Here is a 27,211-nt window from a genome sequence, read left to right on the forward strand (position 1 = left end):
GTTTCTCACTCTTTTTTTGCCTCCTTGTAATGTTCTCTGTGAGCTTCTGAATGTCTTCCTTTTCCCCCTCACTTTCATCTGTTTGGAACGAGCAGTGCACGTTGGTTGCGATCATGTGAACACCTTGCTGTACTTTGGTGACTTGAGAATAAAGGTTTATGTCATGTTCATTTTGAAACTGCCACAACCCATGGCAACCAATTACTTTATTTCCCTTACCTGCCTCCAGTATGTTCACAACTGGTTGCTATGGGATTGTGAACTTTGTGCGTAGTCACTGCTGTCTGCACATTATTATTTAATTATCCTACTTGTTTTAGAGGTTTTGTGTTTGCATCGGCGTTATTTGCGAAAACTGTGAGCTGTTTGAAAGAATCTTCTTTTTGTATACTGGGATGTCTCTAAGCTGAGATGTCTTTGCCATTCATTGCCTGTTTGGCATAGATTGTGTATCCTGCATTTCAACAGCAAGCCTCTGTCTTAGTACTTGTCATTTCCTCCAGTGCTCTAAAGGAATGGGGAGACGATTTGGTTGCAGTGTCATGGGTGCTTCTGTGAGTAGCTACAGTGCATGTAATCCACGCAGAAGGACATGGCTGAAGGGGGCAGCAAGAGAGGTGATTTGACATTTTGCTTCATCCAGTGATTGTATCATTGTAGCAGTGTTTTATAAATCTGTTCTGAGGTTTTCTGGAATTGCGATTTTTCTTTTAATGTGTCTGGTGTGCGAGGTCTAGAAGTTGACTTGTATTTGAACACAGGGTAACGTTATCTTTCTTTTATGGACATATAAGCATATTTTATATTGTGTTTTTATCATGTTTTTGAAGGCAGCGGTCTGAAGTACCTCGATCTGAACTCCAGGCAGATGTAAAACCACCATTTAGTTTAGTATTGAATTGGAAACATTTTATGACAAGTAGCATTATTTGCTTTTTTGAAAAATTTGTGTATACTGGTATTTAAAATGCTGTGAATTTCATATGATCTACAGTATGCCACCGGTTGCTGATCTCTAAACTTCATGTTTGAAGTACAGCTATAGAGTAAATTTTGTGATCCTTGAGAACGGAATAGATCTTCACCTAAATAACAGGGCTATAGGTATCACCTTCTCACAAAGTCAAACTTTTACTATTAATCCAGGAATATGTAATTATGTGTGTAAATGTACAAATTCTTCTTGCTTCGGCAGATTATACTTTCATATTCAGAAAAATAATAAACTTCAGATTTTTCAGGTTTCTGTAAGGGCCTTTTCACACAGGCATTTTGATCAGGTCTGACTGTCAGTGTTTCAGGTGGACCTGATCAGATACTCCATGCAGCCCTATGGACAGGTGGGTGTGCAAATAAACTTGTGTCTATCCAGGTCCAAAAAAAGAAAAACCAAGAAGGACCTTATGTTTCCTGACCTAAATGTGACTGATGGTAGCTTGATGTAAACAGACAGCAGAGTCCATTTACATCTAGCTGTCAATAGAGCTGTTACTGGCCTTCCCTTGTCCACCAGGCACAGATGTAAAAAAAAACTGACATCTGTCCTGCTCTGCTTCGATTCAGCAGGGGATTTGCTCACGAATCCCTTTGCTGATCAGAGCAGACTCTGCTCCATGTGAAAGGACCCCAGTGTGTACTGCATTTTTTTTTTTTTTTGTGGAATGTGCCTCTCGTGGTTCTTTCAACAGACATGCACGTTACAAGTAGCCCATGTCTTTTTTGCTATGCCCAGCTAACTACTTTGTGACATTCCTGAGGCACACAGATACAGAAGCATAGAGTCAGTTTACTGTGGAGGTCAATAATTGGGTCTTCAGCTGCAAATGAACTTGCAAAATGCAACAAAAATGTTCTTATTCCCCACTGTTAAGTTTGAAATGAATAGAAGCATTCAGTGAAAATGAACAGCCTTTAGTGTATTCACTGAATAAAACATCAAGGCATCCTGTTAATGCTGTCCAGTCGCTGAAACAAGCAGTCAGAAATGGGAACATTTAACTTTTGGAAATGTATGCTGAGTCTGCCCGTCCATTATACCGAGTCAAGCCAACAATTTTAACATTGCCTGCACATTGATGATGCAAAAATGTATGGTGAAAGTGTGGGTAGAAATTCTCAGGAATTGTGTGTCATCTGTTGGTGGTATTGATATTTGCACGATAAATTGAAATTATTATACTGGAGTACAGCGTTCGTGTGGAAGGTTTGACTTCTTTAACAATAAGGTATTGTGATGAATCAAAAAGAATGTCCACTACTCAGTCAGCATCTAAACTAAATGGGCAACATAAGTCCTAATACTTCTTCATGAGCCATTTATCCTAATACTGTAGAGTTGGGGGTGGGCACAGACGCAGTATGGCCTTTTACCTGTTTCCAGTAATGTTAATGTGACACACAACCCTGATTTAACAAAAAAAAAAAAAAAAAAAAACAAAACTCTCTTCTAGTGTGTATTCTTAAAGTGGTTGTAAAGTCTAAACATTTTTACCTTTTTTAAAGCGTTTAACTAAAATTAAAAATAAAGGTCCTGTTCCTTTAAAGCATGTTAAACAGCAAAGTGCTTGTGCTGTGTCATTTGGCCCCCTGTAACACCTAAAAAACTTGGCTGAAACTGCCTGGTTCTGCCCTCCCCCCTGTAAACTGACCACGGTATATCATGGCTGCTAAGCCCTGACACCATGGTCAGTTTATGTGTCTCCATCTTCACATTTTGCCTTTTACTTTGCAGGGAAGAGAAAAAACAAAAATCAGAGTTTACTTCCTCTTTAAGTGCAACTGCAGTCAAACCTTTAGCTCTCATGCACACCAAGCTCTTCTGAATGCCTTTCTCCTGACAAGAGAAAAGTAGCCTTAAAAATGCACCTGAAGCCACATTTTTCAAATGCATTTAGATGTGTTCAGGTGCATCAAGCATTAGGCTTTCGTTCCATTGGCCAAAATATTATTTCTCTATTCAAATTGCACGTTGGGCGGGGTTTTTTCACCCAAATGTTCCTCTTCTCAACACAATTTTGGCACATTCAGATTTCTGCCCCTAAACACCCTTCAGATTTCTGCCCCTAAACACCCTTGCCTTTTAAATGCCTGTAAACACCTAGGGGTTTATGGACACATAGGTTAACATAGAGAAGCATTTAGAGCAGCATTTTACAGATGCAGTGTTTGAGGATGAATTTATTTATTATTAAGGATCTTTTGGGAACTTAGACCTTTCTGAGGTTTTTATTCTTCTTGTCGGAGATGGCTTCTGGCATTTTGTCCCTCTGATTACATTGCTATCAGTACAGGAAGTGAGGAGAAACCTAATTGGTGCAACCCTCTCCAAAACTTTCTCAGTACTGATGAGCCCATTGACTTGATCAAAATGTCCCCGATCCCGATCTTTTTATGTCAGCTTTGTCTGTATCTTGCCGGAATCTTTCTATGCAAGGGTCTACAGCTGTTTTTTTCCAACTGTTACGGGGAAATAGGCTGAACCTGATCAAACACATTGTAGCTTGCCTGTCCAGGTGGGAGGGTGGCCTAGAAATGGTCAACCCGATAGTTTTCTTTTCTTTGCTCTTTATAAAGTACAGCCTTGGTAATATGTTAGTAGTAGTAGTATGGTTGGAATCTTTTCAGAACCTGGACCAGCTCTTTAGCCTGCTGTTGGCTGAAATTGGGTCACAGAAATGCAGAACGATCTGCACTCCGGTGATATATAGGAGAGGTATAGCCAAAAAATATCACTAAGGGTAGGTTCACATCAGCCACTGGATTACAGCCGCTGATGTGCGGTTCGGCCTGATCAGTAGAGTGCTCATGCGCCATTCTCTGCGCATCACACTACAGTTCCTTATAATTTTTTTTTTAACAAAGTTTGAGATGTCACACAAAGTAAATTCAATTGACAGCTGCGTGGTGCAAGGTGGTGGATTGGCACACACCGCACCGCACTGAAAAAAAGTACTGCACGCAGTTTTTTTTTTTTTTTTTTTCAGCGCACACAGTGCAGTGGTGTGAACTGGGCATTTAAGGAGGCAAGCTATTTTGCCTTGTCATGCAGTGGGACAGTGCTGGAATAGCTGCCCAACACAATCTCACTGCACCTTTTTAGGGAGAGCACTGCACTATTCATTTTGTTTTTGTTCCTGTGTGAATTGCATGTTGTGCTGGCAGTTCTAAGTTCATAGTAATCGTTACAGAACTGATAGAGTAGGGACGCATAGTTTTTCATTTTTGTTATTCCAAAAACTTGCTATGATTTGCTTTGCAGTTAGCTATTAAATATCTCATCCTAATTTATACTAAAAGTACAATTTTAAATGTATTCCTTGGCTAATATAGGACCACCCTTTAACTTTGTAGAATATAGTAGCATTATTACACCATGCTAGTGAAAAGTACCTATCTAAAGTGACAACTAGTATCGTTTGGATTATGATAGTTTAATTCCTTCTTCCCTGTGTTTTGTATTTTGGCATATTATCTAATAAATATATTTTGATATTTGCAGGTGCTACAAAACATTCTAGAAACTGAGAATGAGTACTCCAAGGAGATCCAGAATTTGTTATCCAATTACCTTCGTCATTTACAATCCAGTGAAAAGTAAGATTTCTGACCTATGACCTTTGAGTAAGAAAAGATTGTGTTTAATGCGATCATGGTTTCATTTTACTAGCTTTGTTGCACACTGGATTAAAAGTCTAAAATAAATTGAGCTAAAATTGTTTTACCTATTTACAGCTACTATAAACTGACCATACACTATACAATCTAATTGTAGAATAGCCTTCAGATATAACAACTATGTAATATAAGGGTTTTTGCAATTGGATTCAAATTTTAATAAATAGTTTGCTTAGGTTTGTCTTTACATTACATAGCTTTGGGGAAACTAAAGTAGGTTGTAGAAGAATTGTACAGTCATATTGTAGTGTGTGTATGATCAATCTTTAGACATTTCTCCCCAGTTTAACCCCCTGGGCTCAGGTTTGTTTAATCACTGCTTTAATGTTGGTACTCTTATGCAAGTGATAACCAGTTACTTATTAGGAATTTACACTTAGATTGAAACTTGTGTAAGGCCTCAATTTGCTTACATGCTGAAACAATATCTGGGCTCAATGATTAAAGCTGGTGAAGCAAGCATTATCTGTACTGCACAGCAAAAAAGAATCAGATGGTCAGATTGCATTGGCCATTACGGACAGTTAAAATGTATTTTTACTTTTGCACCAAAATTGAAATAACACTTTATATTTGCTACACATTCTCATTCACATTGCATAACCAAAAAAAAAAAAATGCTGCTTACGTTTTGCTTACACTTTTTTTTTTTAAAACTCCACAACTGAAGTTTTCTTCTGGGACTGGAGAGTTGATGTTCACCATAATAAACCAGGTCTGTTCTATTTTGGCAGATTTAATTATCAGTTGTAAACTAGATTTGAACACCTCCTTGTCAGCTTCCTCTCATTTGAAATTGTTCACACTATCTTGCAGTATGAACATAGGCCTGTCCAAACACACCTGGAAATGTAAGAAACATGGTTTTAAAAATTTGTTTCAGGTATGCTGTGTGAATGGGGACACATAATAAACATATAGTGAATGTTACGCAAATTTGACTGCAAAAGTGGAATCTTAGGCAAGACATAAGCGCAGAGATAAGTGTTTCAGTATACAAACATTACCTATTACCACCTTTGCACATTTCTCAACTTTATGATGTAAGCTTATTTGTCAAATGTGCAGCAAACAATTTAATTTGCTTTCCATTGTTTGTTTATAACCCTAGAGTATGTTCCGGAGCTAATACTGTATAACTAGCTCTAAAGTATGCATAATACATTTTCTTTGGTAATAAATTTGCTTACACATGTTTTTCTTTAAGGCTTAGTCCAACTAGTATCTCTAACTTAATTGGAAACCTGGAGGAGATTTGCGCCTTCCAGCAGATGTTGGTCCAGTCTTTGGAAGAATGTACCAAGTAAGTCCCCCCCCCTCCTCCCAAGTGTAGCTCAATAGTATGCATGCCAAGTTTAAGTAAACCAATTCCTAGATTCAATAGGGAAACTTGGGAGTTTGGTTTAGGTCCTATGAAGGTTGCAGTTGTCTAAATGGATTTTGGGGAATAATGTACCACTAGCTATAAGAAACAACCTTCAACCCTTCTATTTCCAGTGGTCTTCATAATCTTAATGACCATTTTTTTGAAGCTTTGGTATGCACTGGTTTACTCAACATTGACTTTTAACTGCTTACAATTTACATTTTTTTATTTATTTATTTTTTAGCACATATGGGTACTTTTTTTTTCTATTTATCCTTAATACAGGAATCTTACATATGCATAGGTTTTCATACATCTCTCCATGCTGTATGGCACATATGCATCAATGACAGCTGAGGTTTTTGTGCTGCAGGCGCGTGTACTCCCAGCACATTGACTGAGCTGTTGCAGACAGCTCATGGTCTTATTAAAATTAGGTGGCTGACTGGATGAGCTTCTGATCATGAAACCACTGTGACAGCCGATCACAGTAATCATGTGATTGTGAAGTCTGTCCCGCCACCCTTTTAAGACACACTTTAAAGGGATTATGGGAGGGGATGGAAGGGGTTGAGATATGAGGCATCTCTTTCGTTACCAACTAAAAATTAAGAAAAATACTCCCTCACTACCTTGCCTATCCCTAGACCAAAATTAAAAACCCCTACACATTAATAGAATTCTTATTACTCTACGGAGCCGCTCAAACACTCCTGTGGAATCTCTATGAACACAGACTAATAACATACCATACAGTGTAGCGCTCTTAAGCAAATGTAACAACCCTTAATAAATGTCATATAAAAATAAAACCGTTCAATATATATTCATAGTATAAACATGTTGTGCTAACCCTGAATTAATGTGAGAATCAAATAACCTGATATTAAAAAAAATGATATAATATCTAAATCAGAGTCCCAATTGTGACAAATATGTGAATGCAAGTCCAACAAAAACTGTGAAGTGACGTTTATTCACTCATGTAGGAGAAAGGTGATAACCATGGCTTGAAGACAGAGTAGGAATCCACCCAGTAGAATCCACAAAGGCTTACCAAAAAGCTATGATCTTATGACAAGAAGGTCAGACAACACCTCTGTTTGCTAGCCATAGATTCTGTGTTGTGTTATTTAAACAAAATTTTAATGTTGGTGTTCAATCTTTGTTTTTAATAAAACCTTGGTTTTATGGGTACACGCTATGTGGATTTTTCTTTCTTTTCTTTCTTTTTTTTTAAAAATATAAAGCGGAGGGAGCATTATCAGCATTCCAACAGTACAAGGAATGCAATAAGTGTAAGAATGAAATTGGGGTGGCTAAAAAAGACTAGGAGAGAATCATAGCAGAGGAGACCAAGTAATCCCAAGGAATTCTTTAGGTCTACTAAAGAGCAACTGCAGTCTGCTCACATAATTTTTTAATAAAAACATCTTTGCCATTCAGAAGCTTTCCTCCAACCACTTTGCATATAATTTTATATATACAGTACTGTGATTATGTACTTGCCAAATATGCTGCAGAAATCTCCCTCCACTAAGTCTGGCTGCATCCATTTTAACTGATTTACACAGACACACCAGAGGCATACCCCCAGCTCTACAGCTCTCATTGGCCCTCTTATGATTCGTCTCCCATCCCTTCCTGACAAACTCTCATGAGAGTGAGAGAGGGGGAGCTGTGCATGATGTGATATGCCTAGGCTAATGACCAGACAAAGAGGAAGTGGGCTGTATAAGGTATTTACTGGCCGAAAAAAATGTTTTACTATCTTAAGTTAAAACAAGGGCAGAAGATTTAATGGATGGAAAGATGAAAAAATTACCGAAGGTCTGCTCTAACAGTAAAAAAGCAAAATCAGAGCACATTGCCCACATAAGACAATGATGGGCGGATGGTTACAGATAACACAGAGAAGGCAACTGTACTAAATGCTTTTTTCTCCTCAGTTTTTATACAGAAAAAGGAGGGGGGTACTGAATGACAACAACAGAATTGTTAGTAACACTTTACATGATATACCCTCGTGGCTAACAGAGGCTGGAGTCAAGGAAAGACCAGACAAGCTTAACACAAATAAATCACCAGGACCAGATGGCTTACACCTGAGAGTCCTCAAAGAACTCAGTCGGGTTATATCTAGAACATTGTTCCTAATATTTACAGACCGCATACTGGCAGGAATTGTACCAGCTGATTGGAGAAAAGCCAATGTGGTACCAATATTCAAAAAAGGGCATAGACATATTCGGGGGAACTGCAGGCCGGTCAGCCTAGCATCAAGAAAAGGTAAATTATTTGAGGGGGTGATGAGGCATTATATCCAAGAATTTGCTGATGAAAACAGTATTATTAGTAGTAATCAGCATGGATTTATGAAGGGTCGTTCTTGCCAGGCCAATCTGTTAACATTCTACGAGGAAGTCAGCTGCCATCTAGATAGGGGGAGGCCTGTGGATATGGTGTATCTGGATTTTGCAAAAGCGTTTGATACAGTTCCCCATAAACGCTTAATCTACAAGGTCTGCAGGCAATGACCATAAGGTTTGTTCCTGGATAGAAAACTGGTTACAGGGGCGTGTCCAAAGGGTGGTGATAAATAACGTGTACTCAGACTGGTCTGGACTTGTAAGTGGAGTACCACAAGGTTCTGTCTTGAGACCAATTCTGTTTAATTTACTCATAAATGATAGAGAGGATGAGATAAATAGCCAAATCTCAGTTTTTGTGGGTGATACAAAAATAAGCAGGGCAATAACTTCATCAGGATATATACATTTTACAGAAAGACCTGAACAAAATAATGGGTGGGCAACTACATGGCAAATGAAGTTTTAATGTGGAGAAATGTAAAATAATGCACTTGGGGGCTAAGAACATAAACTACTCACTGGGGGGAGACTCTCTGGGGGGGAGACTCTCTGGGGGGAGTCAAGGATGGAGAATGATCTGGAGGCCCTAGTGGAAGATAGACTGTGCAATAGCATGCAATATCAATCTGCAGCTACCAAAGCTGGCAGAATATTAGCATGCATAAAAAATGGGATATACTCCAGAGATAAAACTATACAGTAATCCTGTCACTTTATGAAACTCTGGTCCGGCCATGTCTGGAATAGTCCATCCGATTGTGGTCACCAGTCCTCAAAAGAGATGTGAGAGAAGTGGAGAGAGTCCAAAGAAGGGCAACTAAATTAATAAGGGGACTGGAGGACATCAAATACGAGGACCAACTACAAGCACTAAATTTATTCTCACTGGAGAAACGACACTTGGGAGGGGACATTATAGCAACAAATATCAAATGGTGATTCCTGCAAAGGAATAAAGCTATTCAATCGGGGGGGGGGGGGTTGTGAAAGGATACGTGGCCACACAATGAGATTGGAGGAGAAGCAGTTTAACCTTTCACTGTCGGGGCGATAAGATTGTGGAACTCTCTTCCACAAGTGGTGGTGTCAGCGGGGAGTATTGATATTTTTAACCACTTCAATACCAGGCACTTATACATCTTCCTGCCCAAGCCAATTTTCAGCTTTCAGCGCTGTCGCAAATTGAATGACAATTGCGCAGTCATGCTACACTGTACCCAAACCAATTTTTTATCATTTTGTTCCCACAAATAGAGCTTTCTTTTGGTGGTATTTGATCACCTCTGCGATTTTTATTTTTTGCGCAACAAATAAAAAAAGGCCGAAAATTTGGGAAAAAAAGTTTTTCTTTGTTTCTGTTAAAAATTTTTGTAAATAAGTACGTTTTCTTCTTCAATGACGGGCACTGATATGGCTGCACTGACGGGCACTGGTAAGGCGGCACTGATGGGCACCAATGAGGTGGCACTGATGATGGGCACTGATAGGCGGCACTGGGCACTCGTAGGTGGCACTGATGGGCACTCGTAGGAAGCACTGATGGGTACTTATGGGTGGCACTGATAGGTGGCATGGATGGGCACTGATAGGTGGGCACTGATGGGTGGCATTGCTGGGCATCACTGATTTTTATTGTGCCATAGAGGTGCCAGTCAGTGCCCATTTGTGGGCACTGATTGGCATATGTTGGGCATTAATTTTCACATGTGGATGGCCATGGGGAATGTACCTGGCTATCCACATGTTAGGTGCTTCCCTGGTGGTCCAGTGTGGGCATTCGAGGTGGGGCTGCGCTGATAAACAATCAGCATAGACCCCCCCAGCAAGAGAACTACTGATCGGCTCTCCTCTACTCGCGTCTGTCAGACGCGAGTGTGAAAAAGCCGATCAACGGCTCTTCCTGTTTTACATCGTGATCAGCCGTGATTGAACACGGCTGATCACGTGGTAAAGGGCCTCCGTCAGAGGCTCTTTAACGAGATTGGTGTAGCGGTGTGTCAGACTGGCACACCGCACCACCGATCGCCGCAAAGCGCCCCCACAGGCGCGCAGCGGCTGTTATCCTGCAGGGCATCATATGACGCCCAGTCAGGATAACTGAACCACCGCCCGGCCGTCATTCTGCTATAGGCCGGGCGGGAAGTGGTTAAAGACTCATGGACGTGCAACACAGGTTGAACTGGATGGAGTGTTGTCTTTATTCAACCTTACCTACTATGTAACTATGTAATACCAGGAGGATCCAAGCTCAAAGGATTTCCAATTAGCCCTTTTGGGGCAGAGGCGTTGCCTGATCTTTCTATCATAAGAAGGTCATGGCTTTTTGGTAAGCCGTAGTGGATTCCATACTCTGTCTTCAAGCCACTGTTACCACCTTTCGCCTACCTGAGTGAATAACCATCACTTCAAAGTTTTTGTTTGACTTGCATTCACATATTTGTCACAATTTGGACTTTTATATTGTATATGTTTTTATATATCATGTCATTTACTTTTCATTCACATTCAGGGTTAGCGCAACATATTGTTTATAATATCATTATTGGATTGTGTTAATATTGCATAGTATGCTTGCTGCTTTCCCACATTTATATATTTTTATTTTGCACTTCAGCGCAGTTTACAATTTTGTGTTCACTTGCAATATATGTTCATGAGAAGTGCAAAAGGGTAAAAAGTGATTATATGATCAATGAATAATTCCATGTGGTGTCCCATAGAAAAAATATATATACTGGTGTGTGTATAATAAATATATATATATATATATATATATATATATATATATATATACATATAAAAAATATCGTGACAGTACAGTTGGCTGTGATGGGGTATGTTGCCCAGGATTTTCAACCAGACAGGTTTAGGGGCTCGGGATGAATATTTAATGTGGAGGAATCAGTTTTGTCAGTGTCCCCTGTGGTTTGTAAAATCCAGTTCGGGACCTCGAGCCTGGAGATTTCGCAGCAATCTGGGTAGGAGAAAATCTCCTGTCCTGGGACCAGGATTTGGGAATGGTCAGGAGCTTGATTATGCAGGTGGGTCCTGGGCTAATAGCAGAGTCAAGACCAGGATTCTGGGCTCCACCCCATTGAGGAGTCCTGGTGTGCAAGGGAGAAGCGTGCATGGCTGCACGGGACAGTCTGAAGGAGCAGACAGAGGGCTCAAGCCTGTGGACGGTAGCAGGGACAAGAGGACCGAGGCCAAAGCCTGAGCAGCAGTGCTAACCAGAGAGCCAGGTGGCTTGGTATTTTCTTTTGTTTGTAATTATATCAGTGCTGTGAAGTTGAAATCCCTGTGTGGGATTTCTGCATGGACTGTTTATTTCTCTAATAAAAGTGGGCCAACAAGCTCTTAAATGGTATATCTAACATGTCTCAGCTCACTGGCTCTAAGCTCTACACTTAAGATAAATAACCCTCAAACTTATATATATATATATATATATATATATATATATATATATATATATATATAATTTTTTTTTTTTTTTTTTTACACACAACATATAGTACATATACATTGCTGAAGTGATAAAATTGCTATGGCTTTGTGTATATATAAAATTTGGAGCGTTATATTTATTATTATTGTTATACAGGATTTATATAGCGCCAACCGTTTATGCAGTACTTTACAATCTAAAGGGACACAGTACGGCTACAATTTAATAATAGAAGAGGGTTAAGAGGTCCCTGCTCATAAGAGCTTACAATCTAAGAGTGGGGCAAGTGGTACAAAAGGTAACAGCTGTGGGGAATGAGCTGATAGAAGAGTTAAAAGTTCATTTGTTGGTTGGGGGTGTGATGGACTTTCCTGAAGAGATGAATTTTTAAGGATCGCCAAAAGGTGGCCAGAGTAGAGCTTGACGGACACAGCTCTTCTTACTCTTATCCATAGGGTTATAGCGCTACCTTCAGGAGTAGGACACTAGGCAGAAAAAAGAACACAGCATCACCTATAGGGCATTCCTTTATAGTAGTCAACACTCTTTTTGCCATAGGCAGCCCTGTTCTTTCTGCTTAGTGTTAAAGCGGGGTTCCACCCAAATTTTGAACAATATCTGTATGTATTCTCTTCCTTGCCTAGATGCTGACATGCCGTTTAAAAATTTTTAAATCGCTGTAATTACCTTTTATTTTTCTATTCTTCTTTGCACTTCCTGGTTCTCCTTCCATGGGAGTAGGCGTGTCTCTAGCCTCTCCCAGACTCCTGGGAGCTAGTCTCAGGCTTCCCAGGATGCCACTGAGCATGTGCGGGAGCAAGCAGTGAATGCTGGGAGCACAGCATTCACCACATCCAGGAAATAAATGCTTGTGGGCTTCAAATGCCCACAATGAAGATGGAAACTGCCTGCAGTGAATAATATAAGTTATTCTTTCCGACGAAATCTGACACAGGCGGACATATTACACACAATATGTGAGTATGTAATGCTGAGAAGAAAAGTTTGTGAATGAACTAAAAAAAAAAAAAAACGATAGATAGGTGGACCCCCGCTTTAAGTCCTAGCTCCCTGCTTGGACCTGTGTTATCAAGCCTTTTCCTTTTTTTTTTTTTTTCTGAATTTTTTTTCCAGATAAGATCTTCTATTAACAGCCAGGCTGGGTGACAGGCTGGATAATCTAGATCCAGTAGTCACCCCAGCCTGGCCAGCAAGCACATGCAGACCTCTAGCTACATGCAGGGTCGGCTGCAATAGTCCCATCCTGGACTGGGGCAGCTGATGAGATAAACGTCTCGCCGGGATACATAATGACCAGACACCTCACATTTATGTCAGTGTTACCCTGGCCGACGGCCCACCCACCTCGGTGGGAGACTTCTGCTTTTAGGTTGATACCTTTTACTCCCATTGGATCGGTAAGTAGATGTACCTCCTCCCTCTCCCTCAGGTGTTCTGGCGTGGTGGTCAGCTTTGTGGAGTCTTCTCCCCCACCCCAGACTTTGGTTGCTGGGCCCAGTCCTCCCTTTGCTTCTCACCCCTCCTCCTCCTTCCCATTCCCCTGCCTTGTGTCCTGGCCTGGGAGAGCAGGGCTCTCTCTGAGTCTTGGGTTGGCTTGGGGTGGGGACCACGAAGTGGCCATCTTTGTGTAGCTACCTGGTGACAGCCAATTTTTGCAGCCCACTAGCACTAGGCCTGTGATGTGAGGGGAGTGTTTCCTATTGGCTCTGACCAGTTCAGCGTTTGACATTGCACACAGCACTGCTCCCAGTAGGCCTTGGTTAGGTTGTTGGCGAGTCTTTCTGAGCTCTCCCCATCTCTGCTGCTGCATCTTGGGGGGAGGTTTCGGTTTTCTATCCGTAAACATTGGTCTCGATGGTGTCTAGTCTGGCGGAGCATGTGTCTCCCTCAGACCTTTTCACAGAGGGGACAGGGTCCTTGGGGTCCTCTATTCCGTTGACTGAATTGTTGACGGTCCTCAAGTAATTCGTTTCCTGGGTCGAGGTGGCATGCTGGTGCACGGCGAGTAAGAAATGACCCCCCACCTGTCGTCCTCGGATGATTCAAGGCTGGAGTTTGGTTTCTTGCAGACCCAGAGGATGTTGTCTCTGGTCGTTCTGATAGTAAGGATGATTCCGCTGCCTCTACTGCCACACAAGAAAAGGCACTGGTGTACACATATACAGTATTACTGTGTTTCGGGAAACCTTCAAAATTGAGCATACTTCTGGGGCGAAAAAAAAATTATAATGTCTGTCCCTGACCACAAAGCACAGGAAGCGCTGGTGGGCGGCATAGGTGGGAACGTACAAGTATGCATCCTTAAGGTCTATGATAGCCAGAATATCCCTTTGATGAAAGTAGGCCACCACCAAATTAATGGATTCCATCTTAAAATTCTGTACTTTCACAAAGCAGTTCAGGGCCTTAAAGTTCAGTATCGGATGGACTCGGATGGACAGAACGACCAATCGTTTGGTCTGGCCTCCGCTTCCTGGGTGTTTACCATTGCCCTGACCAGCTGTCTGGACAACTCCCTTGTGCAAGCGGAGTCTCACTCTGTGCTGATGGACAACATGGCGATCACCATGCACACTCTGCAGGAGTTCCGCGGGTTGCTGAACCTAAAGAAGTTTGCTCTGACCCCATCTGGGCATCTCAAATATCTGGGGCTGATCCTCAAGGGGGCATAGGTCAAGGTGTTCCTTCCGCTGGTCAATCGTTGGAAATTCTGGACTGCGGTTCAATTGCTGCTGTCCTATCTATGCATGCAAGTTCTGGGCCTCATGGTGTCCACCTTTGAGGCAGTTCCATATGCTCAGATTCACACGAGCGTCCTGCAGAAGGAAATATTATCCAAGCAGGAAAAATCTCCTAGGTCCTTAGACAACCAGATCCACATGAGACGAGGTTGGCTTAGGGCCGGTGGACGCCGACGGTGTCTTTGCTCTGTATAAATGTCCTGGAGCTACAGGCGGTCAGACTATTTTAACTCAATGTACAGAAATTCTTTGAGGGTGGTCAGGATTCAATCAGACAATGCCATAGCAGTGGCCTATGTCCAGGGGCTGCCCTACCATGGGACCCAATGGGACCATAGCTCCAGGCGGCATTTAACAGGGGGCGGCAGCCAGGCCGGCAAGAAGTTGTGTAGTGTGGGGGGTGCAGGGTGTGCAATGGCCCCGTGTGCGCCATTAAGCGAAATTTCACGGCAGTATGCGTCACTACAGGCTGCCTCCTAATTTTAAGTTCCTGTGTCCCCTGCGCTCCAGCTGCCATGTTCAGTGATTGGGCGTATGGGTGTCATATGAGGCATAGGGCTGGCCTGTTCGCGATCGCGGTTGCGCCTAAAGTCCCATCTCAGGACATGACCCCCATACGTCCAATCACAGTGCGCCGGACACTAAACCTGGCGGCCAGAGTGCGGGGGAGAAAGCAAAAATGTGAGCCGCCACGGCCGCTGTCTTCTCCTCCTCCTATCCTCTGGATCGATGCAGGCCAGGACAAGAAGGTGAGTGAGACTCCCTCTTGAGAGTCGTGTTACTGGCCCCGGGGGGGGGGGGGGGGTGAGAGAGAGCGACTATAGGCAGGTCAGTGTAGTATGGTGGTCATTGTAGTGGACAGTGTAGTGGTCAGTGTAGTGTACTGTATAGTGGTCAGTGTAGTGGACAGTACAGTGGTCAGTGTATTGTAGTGTACAGTATAGTGCAGCAGCACTTTGCCGGCGGTTCTGAGGCGCTGCTTATTGATTTCAATGGGCAGAGACTCTTTAGGAGCGGTGTATTCACCGCTCCTACAGCGACCCAAAGATTTAATTTAATTTTAGTTATGATATAAAATAATGAATGTGGAGGCCTTTTGGTGGGCGTGATTTTTTATTTTGGGGGGGGGGGTTGGGGGGAAGCATTTCATTCTTGGTCCCAGGCAGCACCATGTCTTGGGCTGGCACTGCCTATGTCAATCTCCAAGGCACGACAAGGAGCTTGGCAATGGCACTGGAAGCCTCACACATTCTTTCATGAGCGGAACTTCACATGCCGGCTATCTCTGCCATTCACATCCTGGGTATAGAGAACTGGCAAGTTGACTACCTAAGACATCAGTTGCTGGATCAGGGACAGTGGTCTCTGCACCCAGATGTGTTTCATCAGATCTGCCTGCGATGTGTATATCAAACATGGGTCTTCTGGCATTCTGTCTCAACGAGATTCATGGCAAGAAAAAGGGATCCTCTCACGAATGTGACACACTCTCTGGTGGTGCCATGGAGCCATTATCGACTCATTTACATCTTTCCTTCTCTCAAGCTTCTTCTCTGTGTGTGCTGGGCAGAATCGAGACCGAACGGATCCCAAACGTTCTCCAGGCTCCGGATTGGCCTTGCCGATCCTGGTATGCCAATGTAGATCTCCTTTGCCAGAAGATCTTCTGTCCCAAGGACCAATCTTCCACCATGCTTTACCTTTACTGGCTTTGACAGCATTGGCTCTTTAAAGGCAGGTTCTGAGACAGGGGGCCGCCAACCTCTGTCATTCATACTATGTTGAAGATGCTTAAATCCACCTCTCACAAGATTTACAATCAGCGGGCCTACATATCTAAGGGCTTTCATCTGCGTACCTTTTTCTGTGTCTCAAATTCAGCCTTTCTCCAATGAGGCTTTGATCAGAACCTTGCCCTGAGAACCGTTAAGGGCCAGGTTTCTGCCCTTGCGATTTTCTTCCAACGTCCTCTGGCCATGCACGTTTTGATTCATACCCTTTTTCGTTCAAAGGGTTTAGCAGGTAGCTTGTACTGTACGGTGTCCTTTTGGGACCTGGCTTTTGTTCTGTTGGTTCTTCAGAAGCCTGCCTTTGAGAATATATTGGATCTTCCCTTGGTCACTCTCTCCCAGAAGGTCGCCCTTTTAGTTGCTTTCACGTCCGCATCTTACATGTAGGAGCTGGCAACCTTCTACTGTATATTCTCCCTATTTGGTTTTACATAGTGATAAGCTGGTCCTCTTGCTGTGTCCTTCCTTCCAAAATTGGTATCTGATTTTCATGTTAGATGAGGACATCAGCCTTCTATCCCTGTGTCCACATCCTTCACATCCTAAGGACGTTGATCTGCAGTCCTTGGATGTGGTTTGGGTATATCTGCTATGTCCTTTCAGAGGTTTGATTCTCTTTTCTTTGTGATTGCAGATGGTCCTCAAAGGCCTGTCAACCTCCTTTGCTACTATTTCTTGATTGATCAGGCAAACTGTGGTTCAGGCCCATGTTTTTAGGAGTCTGGCTCCTCTCTCCCCATCACAGGCATCTGTATCTCATGTTTACATGCCTTAAGCAATTTTACAAAGTTGGTGTTTGGGTATCTTTGGATGTGTGTTAAGCCTGCTAGCTTTTGCAGGCAGTGGTTTGAGATTTCTTGTTCCTCTTCTGGGGGTTTTTGTGTTTTCCCACAACTCATCGACGCACTGCTTTGAGACATACCTACAGTCAAGATCAAGGAGAGCTGTGTATCAATGGAATGCAAGAGAAAACAGGATTTTTACTTCCGTTCCAATCCCGTTCTCTGAGATCATTGAGGACACAGCGCCCATCCCTCTCTGGGTTTTTTTTTTTGTTTTTTTTTTTTAATACTGTACTGCTTTGCAATGAACTAAGCTGCCTATGGCAGAAAGAGGTTTGATTACCAGACTACAGCACATACAGTAAAGCCCTTTGACTCCAGATTGTCTTTTATACGTGAAAATGATAAATAAACAGCTCTCCTGGTCGACATCAATTCTAAATTCTGTGCAACCCCCGCCCCCTTTTCCAGATTACACCTTCAAACTTGATTCCTTTCTTCTTTATCTTGCCTATCTACGCCTACTTTACTACCCAGTTTGATGACCCGATACTCTCTGCTGGCTTGTCAGCCACTAATCAAACCTATCAGTTTGTTCAGCAGAGTCTGCTGAACAGTTTTGCTATAAGCTTTTGGTCATTGAAGTGACCACGCTTTTTTTTTTTTTTCTTTCACAATCACTTCAGAAGGATAAAGTGACCATACAGATTCTAGTTATAGTGACATTATAAGCTATTTTAGGCATGCTGTTGTATGAGACAGTAAATTGTACACAGTTAATGAAATAATCCTACCCAGGTCTATTGATTACATATAGAAAGCTCTCAACCAATGTTTGATCAGAAAAAGCGACTAGATAAATGCAACTTATTATTTTTTTCTCTCTTATAGATTTATAATATAAACGGATTGTGATAGTTTGCCTAGATAGAGTATATTCATTTTTTTATGAAAGCTATTTTATTTTTTATTTGTTTTAGAAATTTCAATTTATATGGGCAGCGTTAGTCCCTAAACAACTGCTTCATATAACCTTGATCCTAATGTCAATACTGTTGTTGTGTAGAATGTTTTAGTACAGAAAAACCCTAACTAAAAATGTCTGCACCTAGTACAAATGTTTCTCTGTTAAATTCACTCGTGCCATAACGACTTTGTTTTTATTCTGTATAAACATGTAGCTACTTTTTGGTTTCCATCTTAGATTGCCTGAGGGTCAACAGAGGGTTGGAGGATGTTTTATGAACTTGATGCCGAAGATGAAGAATCTGTATCTAGCTTATTGTGCCAATCACCCTTCTGCTGTAAATGTACTTACACAACATAGGTAAGATTTATTATAAGTGAATACATTTTTTTTTTTTTTTTTGATTAAAGAAGAAGTCTAGCCAAAGCTTGTTTGGCTGGGCCTCTCCTTTGGATCACAGGAGTGCAATTCGTTTTGCACTCCTGTGACCTGTCTCTTCTGACGTCACAGAAATCAGTCCAGGAACCGTGTCATCGCGGCAATGGAAGTCTGGGTTTGCCTGGACTGATACCCGTCTCGGCCCCTCAGCGAACCACTGAGAGCCTGAGATGGATGCTCACCGTCTCTCCACAGCTCAGCATTCCAGTGAGCGAGGAGGAACAGAGCGGAGAGCTGCTGATTGCCAGTTACATGGTCACCCTACCTCACAACTTACAGGACTGAAAGGATTTGCTACTGATGGTTTGATGCCAGAGGTTTAGTGGAGTCCTCAAATTGAGTGTGCCTGTGAAAAACTGCATTACCCAAAATTTCCATAGGATTTCTTTAAACTGTAATTTTAACATTTTTTTTCTCTCCTTAAGGTGGTAATAAACTGAGATCCAAATACTATAACCTGCGTTCGAAAAATATATTCAATATCAACAATAAATATTGAATCAAAAAAATGAAAATAATCGTGACTGCAGCACTCACTGATATCCACACATCAAATATTTGAATACATTTATCTCCACAATAGTGTTGGCTGTCAAAACATGTAATCATAAATAGTGTCCATGCAGTTCAAATATATGATCTCAGTTCACCAGAAAATGATCAAGTAAAAATCAAACCCATAAAAAGTCCACCGTGAGTAAAAAAAAAAACTCTTCACACATTCAAATGTGCACCAGCCACCGTAATTCTAAAGCAGCTTACCCCAAACGCTCTGAGCCCACATCACATGAGGTGTAACAGCACCTCTATAATGACCGATCCCACCTGGATGGATGGCTCCAGCCTTCTTTCTCTCACATCAGATTATGCCTTGAGCCTCTCTCACTCTCAAGGACCATGCCTCAAACAGTCACTGGATCACTTCCCATAAAAGTGCCTCAACACCATAGACGAATACCAAGGGAGAAGCAAGGAAATCCCATATTGAAGTACAGTCAAAAAGTGTTTATTGATAAAACTTAGTGGGTACTTAAAAACAATACATCAAGAGCATATCGTACAGCCCACCAGCAATCCGAACTGGCGTGATGACATCACCGCTAAACTCCGCCCCACGCACATTAATCCAATGAGATGTCCTCTAGGGACAACAGAGATGTAGCAGGCAGCTACGTGTCTTTGGTATAAAAAATCCCTGAGAGAGCTGTACTCTCTCATCCCCCGTCACACCTATACGCTCGCAGGCCCCCTTCACACCTGTACGCTCTCAGCCCCCCTCACACTTCTACATTCGCAGCCCCCCTTCGCACCTGCGGCAGGTCGGCTTGTTCCCGCAAATTGCCGTAGCTGTACATCGGCCCTTTAAACAGCTGTAGCAGGCGCGTGCCCAATGCACGGTGGGGAACCTGATGCGCGTGGCCGGCGGCCGCATTGTCCGCCGGCCACCTGCGATCGCTCCACAGAGAGGCAAAACTGGGATCTGTCAATGTAAACAAACAGGTCCCTGTTCTGTCAGGGGAATAGAGAGTGATCGTCTGTTCCTAGTGATTATTGCGTTTTTATAGCACTGACACTGTATGAATGTCGCTGGTCCCTAAAAAGTGTCAAAAGTGTCCGATCTGTCCTCCGCAATGTCGCAGTCCCACTAAAAAGCGCTGATCACCGCCATTGCTAGTAAAAAAAATTAATAATTATAAAAATGGCATAAATCTATTTCCAATCCAATCAATATGCACTAATTTCAATTTGTTTATTTTTTACCAAAAATATGTAGAAGAATACATATTGGCTTAAACTGATGAAGACATTTTTGGGATATTTGTTATAGCAAAATAAATTTTTTTTTTTTTTTTTCTAATTGATGGACTTTTTATGTTTATAGCGCAAATATTAAAAAAAACGCATAGGTGATCAAACACCAACAAAAGAAAGCTCTATTTGTGGGAAAAAAAGGACAACAATTTTATTTGGGTACAGCGTTGCACGACCGCACAATTATCAGTTAAAGTGACACCGTGCCGTATTGCAAAAACTGGCCTGGTCATTAAGGGGGGAAATCTTCTCCGGTCCTTAAGTTGGTAACATCTTCAGGGTTTACAATGTTAGAAATACAATGTTAAACTTTTTAAAGCGCATCTCTAACATTATTACCAGCAAATATCAGAATATCAGCTGTCAAATTTGAACCATAACCATGTATATATATATTTTTTCTTTTTGTTTGTTACTTTTTTCAATGTTGCATAACAAAAATGCACCAAAAAAATGACTTTCTCTTTATCGTAAATGGAAAGAGATTAGGCCCCGAGGATAGTGCGGACACAGAGGGAATGCAAATTAGGGTATACTCAAGTTATATGTAAAAATATGTTCACTTTATTAATACAAAATAGGAAAATGTGGCAATAAAAATATACAAAAAATATAAAAACAATAACACCTCTCAATTGGGGATAGGAGTAGCTGCTAGACTTAGATCACCAACATGTTTCGGAAGACAAAAAGAAATGTTTTTGACATATATATTCCCTTCTTCAGGGTTAATCGAAAAGCAGACTATTCCATTTCTATTGAGAAAAAATGGGAGGGAGTAATAGATCAATATTTAGAGTAAATGGTTTACAAACAACTGGTTTGAACATAGTAATATTATGGCACATGTAAAAGATAGGCAAAAAATATCTTTCGTACTTACAGATGTATGTTCAAGTCTTGTAAACATGCACATCGGTGGATGCAACGTCAGGCCAAGGATATTTACTCAGCTGTGCCTCAATGCTCAATTCATGTAGTTTGAAATGTACTAAGAAATCGATCCCATGTATAAGGTGCAAACTGGATGAAATATAGATAAGGTAAGTGGGGACAGGTGTGATGCTTGTCCTGAAGCAGTCCAACAATGCTCACGAGGATACCCCAAAAAGGGGGGAGACGGGTATCTATTAAAAATGTAATAGGATGTAAACGTAAGGACAGAAAACATGATGATACATAAAAGGTAAGGTAAAGAATTGCCAGAGAACATGGCAAAAGTTCAAGCATTTGTACAATGTTTGTATTACCTGTGATGCAGTTATCAGAGCCTGCTCACAGAAGTCTCTGGCGTTTCCTGGCTGTGCAACAATTAATGCTATTACCAGCAGGAATATATACGTCCAGAGGCCAGGATGGAACAATCAAGACAATTGGTAATCTACTTGTTCAATGAAAAGGGGGAGGAGGAGGCGAAAAACAGGCATCAGGGAGCGCCAGCTGACAGCTTCCCTGATCACCTGCCTCGCCGCCTTGGTCTCCATATCCGTCTCCTACAGGCATCCCCCGGCCGATGCAACGTCACCGCGTATAGCGCAGTGACGTCAGACATCGACACGGCCGCCGACACGGTGGTGGGCAGATAGACTGGGCGCCGGAAATGCCCAGTGCCCATGTGCGGAAGACTACTGTCTCAACAGGAGTGTTCGCCGATGCAACCCTAAACAGGGAGCTGCCCCAAGGGTGGCAAGAGTTGCCACCAGAGGGGCCCCACATGTCGGGGAGCCTCGGTGGACCACCAAGAACAAATAAACCACCCCAAGTTCCACAGGGAATGACGAAAGTGTAGGCACAGCTTCGATTTTTACAGAGGCCATCTGTTACCATCTGAACAAATAAGTTTATTGTTTATGCAATATCTGTAACAGAAAAAAATATAGATTATAATAAGATACAAATTTTTATATTTTTTTCTGTTACAGATATGCATAAGCAATAAACTTATTTATTCAGATGGTAACCGATGGCCTCGGTAAAAATCTAAGCTGTGCCTACACTTTCGTCATTCCCTGTGGAACTTGGGGTGGTTTATTTGTTCTTGGTGGTCCACCGAGGCTCCCCGACAGGTGGGGCCCCTCTGGTAGCAACTCTTGCCACCCTTGGGGCAGCTCCCTGTTTAGGGTTGCATCGGCGAACGCTCCTGTGGAGACAGTAGTCTTCCGCACATGCGCACTGGGCATTTCCGGCGCCCAGTCTATCTGCCCACCACTGTGTCGACGTCTGACGTCACTGCACTATACGCGGTGACGCCGGACGCCGCATCAGCTGGGGATGCCTGTAGGAGACGGATATGGAGACCAAGGCGGCGAGGCAGGTGATCAGGGAAGCTGTCAGCTGATGCTCCCTGGCGCCTGTTTTTCGCCTCCTCCTCCCCCTTTTTCATTAAACAAATAGATTACCAATTGTCTTGATTGTTCCTCCCTGGCCTCTGGACGTATATATTCCTGCTGGTAATAGCATTAATTGCTGCACAGCCAGGAAACGCCAGAGACTTCTGTGAGCAGGCTCTGATAACCGCATCACAGGTAATACAAACATTGTACAAATGCTTGAACTTTTGCCATGTTCTCTGGCAATTCTTTACCTTACCTTTTATGTATCATCATGTTTTCTGTCCTTACGTTTACATCCTATTACATTTTTAATAGATACCCGTCTCCCCCCTTTTTGGGGTATCCTCGTGAGCATTGTTGGACTGCTTCAGGACAAGCATCACACCTGTCCCCACTCACCTTGGCTATATTTCATCCAGTTTGCACCTTATACATGGGATCGATTTCTTAGTACATTTCAAACTACATGAATTGAGCATTGAGGCACAGCTGAGTAAATATCCTTGGCCTGACGTTGCATCCACTGATGTGCATGTTTACAAGACTTAAACATACATCTGTAAGTACGAAAGATATTTTTTGCCTATTTTTTGTTTGTAAACCATTTACTCTAAATATTGATCTATTACTCCCTCCCCTTTTTTCTAAATAGAAATGGAATAGTCTGCTTTTCTATTAGCCCTGAAGAAGGAAATATATATGTCAAAAACATTTCTTTTTGTCTTCCGAAACATGTTGGTGATCTAAGTCTAGCAGCTACTCCTATCCCCAAATGAGATGTATTATTGTTTTTATATTTTTTGTATATTTTTATTGACACATTTTCCTATTTTGTATTAATAAAGTGAACATCTTTTTACATATAACTTGGGTATACCCTAATTTGCATTCCCTCTGTGTCCGCACTATCCTCGGGGCCTACATTACATTTTTGGGATGTGATACAGAGTGTGGGGTTCCCCAATACCTGGTTGGCTTTCACCTCTTCCCTTTCTAATTTCTCTTTATCGTACAGCACAGGACACACATTCATTTATAGACCATGGGTTATGTGCTACTACCCTCAGATGTTTGTACACTGGCAAAATCTTCACTTGGTCTCTCCCCTAGTCCCCCCATATAATGCCTTGCCCACTTCATGAGGCTTCAGTAATGTCCTTATATGATGGACACCTTCTCTTCTCTTACATTTATTGTGGCATATACCTAGGGGGATATAGACATTCTGGTGGAAGCACCTCACAACTTTTCTCTCCACAATTTACGGAACTTTCTTATCTGCTATATGTTAGCTACTGGCATTGCGCTCTAGTTTTTAGATATGTACGCCTATCCATGCACAGTCCCCATATGTTCACAAATACTCAAAAAAGAGGGACTTTTGTAGATAGCCCTTTCCTACTCTATATCGGCAAACTGGGCCTTTTACAAAAATTGGCCAAACTAAGAGAGGTTGACACCCCCCCCCCCCCCCCCCCTCCTAACAACATGAGGCCTCCTATTCTCTGGATGCAGAATTCAACAAAAATCAACTGCCCCCACTGTGGATTCAACCATTCATACACAGAATGCTCAATACCCCATTGAGGGTATTCCATTCTTTAAAGATTCAGTGGCTAGGCATTTTGGAGACTCTTCTGAAATCCCACTATGCATTGGCAGGCCCTGCCTTATAGCCTGCTGTTTCCTGAGTGGTTGCCAAACTATGGCTACCCAGGCTTAAGAAATTCATGATGAACTTTATAGTGATCTATATAGGTCTAATCTTTTTTTCAAGGCTGCAGCTCTTGCCCTCAGCCTTACTGCTCTGTGTACAAGCCATGGAGAATGAGATCCGTCAGATCTCAAAAATGTCTTTACTTTCTCCGCATATGCACAGAATCCTATGGTTTAAAGCGTGAGTGACAGATCTGGTGTTTGAGATGTACCTTTTACTCATGTTCTTTGAGGACCAACTTCTCTTTCCCCCTCTTAGCCCACCGGAGCTGCAGAAAAGTCTTTCTAATTCTAGAGGGTCATTCCCTTTTATGGAGGTGAAAGGGTGCTCTGACACCTCAAAGTAGGAAAGAAACAGCTGGAACTTCTTTATACCATATATCTCCCATTCACTGTTAGAACAAGGATTTCTTAACCCCAGTCCTGGGTGACTTTATTGCCAAGTTTATATTGGAAATTATAAACCCCCCCGGGTGAAGGGGACAGGCCCGGAGGGAAGAGACATGAGAGGTGTAGGATAAGGGGGAGGCCACCTCGTCGATTCACCACCGGGTGGGGGGAGCTTAAAAGCGTGGGACAGGCAGGTGGGGAGGCTTAAAAAATGTGGGAACATTCTGATGTTTACAGGGCTTTTTAGGTGGTTACCTACGCTATGACTAAGCTCTATTAAAGTGTGAAACTTGTTAGCCCCTTGCCCAGGTCTTTCTTCTTGATGCCTGCTATTTTATCAAGATAATGCACCCTGCCTCACTGCAAAAATGGTTCGAGGAACACAAGTCTGAAGTGCTGACTCTCCAAATTCTCCAGATCTCAATCCACTGAGCATCTGTGGGATGCGCTGGAGTAAAAAGTCCAATCAATAGAGGCCCCATCTCACAATTTACAGGACTTATAGGATGTGCTACAGAGGACTTGGTGTCAGATACCACAGCATACCTTCAGATGTCCAATGGGGTCCATACTTTTTATGGGTCAGCAAAAGAAGGACCTACTCCATATTATGTGTGTGGTCATAAAATGAGTTATCACTTTAAAATTGTATCTCAATGTAAATCACTCTACCTATGCTGCCTTAGGCCCCTTTCACACGGGACGGATCCGTGTTGATCCGCCCCGTGTTTATCCGCTGCTCAGCGGGGATCGCTCCGCTTTCCCCAGCTGAGCAGGCAGATGACAGGGCGGGACCCGCACACTGTGCAGGGACCGCCCTGTCAGATCTCCGCTCTCCCCTATGGGGGATCGGAGGAACACGGACCGTCTGTCCGTGTTCCTCCGATCCGCTCTGCAGACGGATAGAAAAATAGGATTTTCTTCCGTCCGCAGAATCGGACGAGAGCGGAGGCGGACGACATCGGGTGTTAGCGGATGTACATCCGCTGACACCCGCTATCCCATAGGGATGCATGTATGTCCGTATTTCATCCGAAAACGGATGGATGAAATACGGACATACGGTCCGCATGTGTGAAAGGGGCCTTAGGCTGACTATAAACTAGTAGAATTTTTGTTTTGTTTCTAGAACGTTTGTTCAATTTTCTAATCGTCACTGGGGTCAAATTGACGTTCATTTTTGACCACAGTTTGAAGGAGCAGGATGGAATTTTTTTTTAAACAATTTAGAATGGTGCATGTGGTTTTCGTTCTTGGAATGACGTTAATTCCAAAATCCAATGTTAAAAGCAAACACAATTTTGAAGTACTTTTTTAAACGACATTCGTCCAGTCATTGCATGCACAGAGAATTTTAATATGAACATTCATATGAATATTTGTACAAATGTTTGATTGAAAATCTTCTAGTGTATAGTCAGCTTTATGTAGCTGTACCACATTATGAAATGTTCTTTTCAGCTCATATTTCTGGTAGATGTAATGCCTGTACATTGCATCTAGAGCTCAGTGCTGTTTGGCCAAGCTGGGCTTGTTAAACACATATCTGTCAGTTTTGTATTTGTGCTCATTGCCTCCTCTTTATTAGTCAACATATAATGGTCTAAGACATTTACCGCTGTATTTGAAGGTAGTTGCTTTGGGCAACAAATCATTTATCTTTGTGGCACCTAATGCTAAAGTAAAGACACTGCATAGCAAGCTATGTCTTCTTACCATGCATAGTATGTGTAGTTAATGCATAGCGTATTTGTGGAATAACTGGAGCATGGATAAGCAAGGCAGTGACTTCTTTGTGCCTCCCTCTTACTGCTTACCCCGTGCTTGGCTGTGTGCTGGAGAGGTGATGTCATCCTCCCATCAGAATCTAGGAAAAGGAGCCCCAGCCTTCTATCAGAACACAAAACAAACTGCTCATAGTCTGTTGCAGCATTGTGCGTTGGTTCTCTCTGTACAATGCGGTGCCTGTGTGCCATCCTGAGGCCCGTTAGTGCTGAAAGTTCCTGCTCGATCTACTACAAGCAACAGTCAGCTTCACAAGTGTGAGTTGTATATGTCATTTGTGGGAAACTACTTTTGTACAAGTAGCTTGTTAACACATTTGCTGTGTGTAAAGACTGCTCTTACACCTGGAATAACAGATGTCCTCATCTTGGTTATGCTAGGAGTTGTACACAGGATAATGCACTGCAGTCTTATGTTTAAATTGTGTGAAGATGCTTTTGAGCATGTAGGGAATTGGTAACTCCACTACTACACATTAAGAATATTTCAGGAAGTTTGCATAGATGTCCCCTTTTATTAGATGTAATTAATAAGCTCAAAATGTGCATATTGTTGGTATAATGCCTGTTCAGAAAT

The 27,211-nt window shown here is 42.3% G+C and overlaps 1 protein-coding gene across 7 annotated transcripts in view; it reads left to right on the top strand.

The window, feature by feature from the left end:
* ARHGEF7 (Rho guanine nucleotide exchange factor 7) overlaps positions 1 to 27,211 on the top strand; it is a 271,356-nt gene that overhangs the window by 138,405 nt on the left and 105,740 nt on the right. For all 7 annotated transcript variants that reach the window (XM_073614508.1, XM_073614510.1, XM_073614513.1 and 4 more), the window contains 3 exons: positions 4,499 to 4,593; positions 5,882 to 5,977; positions 18,399 to 18,521. In XM_073614508.1, the coding sequence (XP_073470609.1) occupies positions 4,499 to 4,593; positions 5,882 to 5,977; positions 18,399 to 18,521 (314 nt within the window). The remainder of the gene's footprint in view (positions 1 to 4,498; positions 4,594 to 5,881; positions 5,978 to 18,398; positions 18,522 to 27,211) is intronic.

Source organism: Aquarana catesbeiana, linkage group LG02, assembly GCF_042186555.1.
Source record: "Aquarana catesbeiana isolate 2022-GZ linkage group LG02, ASM4218655v1, whole genome shotgun sequence".
Lineage (NCBI taxonomy): Eukaryota > Metazoa > Chordata > Amphibia > Anura > Ranidae > Aquarana > Aquarana catesbeiana.